The following is a 5,341-nucleotide window of genomic DNA, read 5'->3' as shown; positions in this document are numbered from 1 at the left end:
ATAAATTTACTATAAGCACTAACCGTCCTTCCCTTATCATCTGAAGTTGATAGATACAATACGAGCAGTGGCGCAACCACAGGGGGTAACAAGGGGTGCATTGCTCCTCCCCAACCTTGGACAGAAAGCAATTCTAGGGGTGAAAGGGAAGAGGTTATCTCATTACTAGACCTCGGATTTAAGGTTTTAACCTATTTTTTCCTTTACAGGTATGTAAGAAATAGTAAATTATGTTAGCGTTTCGTTAAAAACGGAACAACTGATGAAGTTTTATAGAGCCTAAAAAAAACTATTTTGCTTGTTAGAACATATTTTAGGTTTTTGCGCCTAAATCAAGCCACTTTTTAGGTTTTTATATACGAGGGGTGACTGAAAAGTTCTCGGCCTATCCATGAAGGGTGGTTCGGAGCTCAATCGTTCATGGCTATTTTTCAACATAGTCCCCTTTCAGCGCCACACACTTTTGCCACTGGTGCTGCAGGCCCACGTTTCATCCTGCATTGCAAAAAAGTACCCCACAGCAGCCATGACGTCATCATCTGATGGAAAATCTGTTCCAGCTAGGTGTTGCTTGAGCTTAGGGAACAGATGAATGTCTGAGGGAGCCAAATCTGGCGAGCAGGGAGGGTGTGGAAGCAGTTCGAAGCCACAGGAGTCGATGGCAGACATTGCAATGGTGGACGTGTGTGCAGGTGTGTTGGCTTGGTGGAAAAGGACGCACTTCTTCAACATTCCACGACGTTTCGTCTTGATGGCCTCCCGCAAAGGCTTCAGTTGGGCAGCATAATACGCACCGTTCACCGTTTCACCCTTTTTGAGGTACTCAGCCAGGATGACACACCTCGCATCCCAAAAAACAGAGACCATCACCTTGCCAGCTGATGGCACTGACTTGAACTTTTTGGGGGTGGGGAGGAGGGGTGTTTCCACTATTTTGATTGCACCTTGGATTCTGTCTGAAAGTGGTGGACCCATGCTTCGTCCAAAGTTGCAAAACGTTGGAGAAATGTCACAGGATCAGCCTGAAGGAGGGTCAAGTTGGCTGTAGACAAGATGTGTCTCTGGCGTTTGTTTTCAGCAGTCAACATTTTCGGGACTCACCGACATGACACCTTGTGCATGTCCAGTACAACTGTTAGGATGTGTCCAACGCGTTCCTGGGACATGTCCGCTTTGTCTGCGATGTAACGTTCTGTCACGTGCCGGTCTGCCATTAGGAGATACTGGATTGCTGTTATGTTTTCCTCAGTGCAGGCGGTTGCTGGCCTTCCACTGCGAGGGGCATATTCGACAGAGCTGTTCCCCCTCTTGAATTCCGCCACCCAATTTTGCACAGTGGAATAGGATGGGGCATCCTCCACTAATGTTTCCATCATGTCCTTGTGAATGTCCTGTCCACTCATGCCCCTTTTCAGCAGGTATTGGATAACCGCACGATTGCTCACTTCATCCATTTTTCAAACAATGCTCACCTTCTTCACTTCAGACTTCAATATACGAAACAAAAAAGTTATTAGTCAGAAATTTGGTATGTGGCTCTGCAAAGGCATGTACTATGATTAGCAAAGTAACGTTGGGCTAATACAAATGCATCATGGGTAGGCCGAGAACTTTTCAGTCACCTCTCGTATTTCTAAAGGTTTTGCATAATTTTTATGTCACACAGAGGCATTTGTTTTGTTTGGTCAGGAGAAAATTCTTGACGAACGTGTTTGAAACGTACTCTCTTTCGATTTCCCTTCCTCCAAGTCCATGGTGATTTTTCAGAGCTGTAAAGAAAGCAAAATGTCTGGTGCCACTGATACGTGTACAATCCAAAGTGGTCTGATCTGTGTGGTCTTGTTCACTTTCGTCACTTCGGTGCTTTATGGCATTCACGTCTTGCAGACTAACATTTCAGCATTCAAGTTGGCACCACTGACTATGTTTTTGTTTAAAGATTATTTTCAGCACAAAAATGGTCCTCATAGACAAAATTACGGAGTTTGCCTGTGTATAACATGAAAGAAGATTGTTGACTAACTATACGGCGAAGAGTAGATTTTAATACCGAATTTCCAATGGTAAGTTCTAAAAACTAAATATGCTGACCAAGGCAGAAATTCATTTCATTATAAAACATAAACTAAACGTAACGTTTCAATCTTCTAGCAAGGTCTTCTTCAGACTCTGCACCAAGTACAAATGTAACCAAGTACACAACAGGACGAAATATATATACACGAAAATACTCCCCTCCAGACTAGTAGAAAGTAGTTTTGGAACAATCTAGCAGGTGGCTTTCCCTTGTCAACTGTACTTTCACCTGAAAGAGAATGTCGCTGGACTCTTTATCTCACGCTCTATTTCCTTCATTCTTCTTCTTTCTCCTCTCCTCTTTCTCTCTTGTCCTTTCCACTCTTTCTAACACCTTCTTCCATTATTTGTTTAACTTCAGTCACCCATTCCAGTTCATTGTGTCTTCTTCACCTTTCATCTCTATTTCCTTGGCCTCCTTCCATTTTCTCACTAGTATTCTCTTCTCCCTTCCTATCTGCTTAGCCTCATCCCACTCTATGTCATGTCCTGTTTCTCTAATGTGTTTAAATATCTCATTTCTCTCTCTCTCTCTTAAGTCGTGAATCATCCCTATGTTGTTTCAACTTGTCTTTAACCCAATTTTCGTTTCTCCTATGTACACACTCTGACATCCTTTACATTTCACTTCGCAGATAATCCCTTTCTCTTCCTCTTCTCTGTTTTCCTTTTTCTTGTTTGCATTCTTCGCTATTCTTAACATGCTTCTCCCTCCCTTCCTCTAAGTTTTAATGCCCGCTTTTCTAAGCACTTTGCATATCTTTTCTGTAGTCTTCCCCATACTCTTTATTCCAAACCTCCTTTATTTTTCTTTCTCTTCCTCTTTTTCTTTCTCTTCCAATTCTCCCCTGCCACTTTTCTTCCTTCTTCTGTTTATGTTCAGTCTGTCCTCCTTCTCATAGCCATTCTTTTACAGCTGTTTCCATAGGCTATTTATTTTGCATTCTTTTTCACATTCTTTTGTGCATATTTTCTTGATTCTGTCCTCCATATTCTTTATAAAATTTATTTTTGTCACCTCACTTACATCACTTCTTTTGTAGCAGAATACCCCTGCTCACACTTTTTCTGATGCCAAGCGGTTTCAATTTCGTGTCCTCTCTTCCTTTTCATCAATATATCTAGGTAGCTAATCTTGTCTTCTTCTTCTATTTCGAGTTCCAATAATATCCGTTTTCCTTCATCTTGTATTTCTTTGGCAAATATGTCGAGCTGCCTCTTCGATCCCTTCCATATGCCAAAACAATCGTCCGCATATTTGAAACAGAATCATTTTGTCACCTCCTTTTTCTATCACTTTCTTTTCCCATTCATTCATAATCAATTCAGCCAATACTGGGCTTAGGCTGGAACCTATATTCAGTCCTTCACTCATTAACATTATTTTATCTCCCATTATACTGTAGCCGTTATTCCAAATAGTTACCAGCGCCTTCACTACCCTTTCATTATCCATTCTCCTATAATTTAATTTCCCATTCTCTTTTTAATAATGTCCAAAACGTGTCCCCTCTTGATACTCGGAAACATACTTTTCACGTCTAAGCAAAACATTGTAGTCTTCATCTCATTCAACTTAAGATCTTTTATGAGGTCCACCACTTGTTCACTGTTCTTAACTGCTCTTCTTTCTTGCTGTGTTACTAACACTTCAATAACTTTCTTTAATTTCTTTTACAAGTGTTCCAAAATTTTGTTTCTGCAGACCATTACTGGTCTCAACTTTATCTCCTCTTTGTGTATCTTTGAAAAGCGTTTCAAACTTGGTAGTCTTCCTGTCTCCTTTATGCACTTCTTGAATCCTCTCCTCCTACAGTCTTGTATGACCATTTCTCTTCTCTTCTTGCCGTTCTAGTGCAATTATAAACAAAGAGCAATACAGTGGACGGTACGTACCTTTAGGTTTCGAAGTAATCTCCATCAGCATCCAACACCTTTTGCCAACGTTCCTGCAGCTACACAATACCCTGGTGATAAAACTCGGCGGGCTTGGATGCAAAGAAGTCCGTGAGTGCGTTCCGCAGGTCTCCCTCATTTGCGAAGGATCTCCCACGGAGGTGGTTGTCGAGGGAATGAAACAGGTGGTAATCTGTTGGTGCAAGGTCCGGTGAATATGGTGGATGGCACAGTGTCTCCCAGCCAAGTTGCTGAAGTGTCTCCCGGGTCCTCTTTGCCACATGTGGCTTGGCATTGTCCTGCAGGAACAGCACACCCTTCCGATTCACCAATGCCACGCTCCTTCTGCCGCAATGCACGATGCACCCTTTGCAACTGCTGAGAGTAGAAGTCAGCAGTGATGGTCTGACCAGGTGGAAGGAGCTCATAATGCACCACTTGCCGACAATTCCACCATACAGAGACCATAATCTTTCGTGGGTGCAGAGGTGGTCTGGAGGTGTGAGGAACAGTGTCACGTGACGACAACCAATGTCCGGTACTCTTGGGAGTGTCATAGAGGATCCACTTTTCGTCACCAGTGAGCAAGCGATCAAATATGGGTGTGAGCAAGGACAAACAGGCTGTCACTTATTGTTGCTTGTTGGCTGCCGATAATGTGTGGGGTACCCACTTGCTTAACTTGTATGACTTCCCTATCCCATGCAGGTGCAGTCTGACTGTTTCAGCGGAAACATGGAACCTTTCTGCAAGTTCATCACATGTTAGACCACTGTTCTCCTCGATGGCAGCTTTCAGGGCCTCGTTCGTCATCCAATACATGTGGTCATCCACTGCGAGGTTCATCCGAAAGGCTCACATCTCCCGAAAGGAATTTCCGGAACCAATGCCTGGCAGTGCGTTCGTTCACGGCATTCTCCCCAAATGCCTGGCAAATGCGGCGACTTGATGCGGCAGCTGACAGGCCCACTATATAGTCATACAACAAACACACGCGAACAAGCTGCTTCGATACCTCCATTTCTCTTCGACACTGGACGAGCTATGACTGCTGTGTGTGCGCAACGTACCTTTATTACTGACAGTCTATGGTCAGACTAACTCCCGATCGCTTGGCAGGCACGTGCGTCATTTCGTTTCCTCTCTGAGAGCGCATGATTAATTGGACGTCAAAAACGGCAAGAACTTTTCTGGTTACCTTGTATTTTAGCATTTTTAGAACCTATCTTAGGATTTTAGAGCCAATTTTAGGTTTTTAGGAACCTATTTTAGGATTTTAGAGCCTACTTTAGTATTTGTAGAGCGTATTTTAGGATTGAGTTGCTGATTTAAGTCCACTTTATGCACAGTAAGGCTAATCGAGAGTACA

The 5,341-nt window shown here is 43.1% G+C and overlaps 1 protein-coding gene across 1 annotated transcript; it reads right to left on the bottom strand.

The window, feature by feature from the left end:
- Window positions 1-1,097: 1,097 nt before the first annotated feature.
- LOC145999281 (protein GVQW3-like) lies at window positions 1,098-1,454 on the bottom strand. The gene has a single exon (XM_083136219.1). The coding sequence runs from the start codon at window positions 1,452-1,454 to the stop codon at window positions 1,098-1,100; it is 357 nt and encodes a 118-aa protein (XP_082992345.1).
- Window positions 1,455-5,341: the final 3,887 nt, after the last annotated feature.

Source organism: Lepisma saccharinum, chromosome 15 (assembly GCF_977018435.1).
Source record: "Lepisma saccharinum chromosome 15, izLepSacc3.1, whole genome shotgun sequence".
NCBI classification, from domain to species: Eukaryota; Metazoa; Arthropoda; class Insecta; order Zygentoma; family Lepismatidae; genus Lepisma; species Lepisma saccharinum.
This window is presented reverse-complemented; position numbering and strand designations above follow the sequence as displayed.

What these genes read in the sequence shown, in the direction of transcription:
- LOC145999281 (XM_083136219.1), bottom strand. Translation starts at nt 1,454, where the DNA reads ATGGATGAAGTGAGCAATCGTGCGGTTATCCAATACCTGCTGAAAAGG.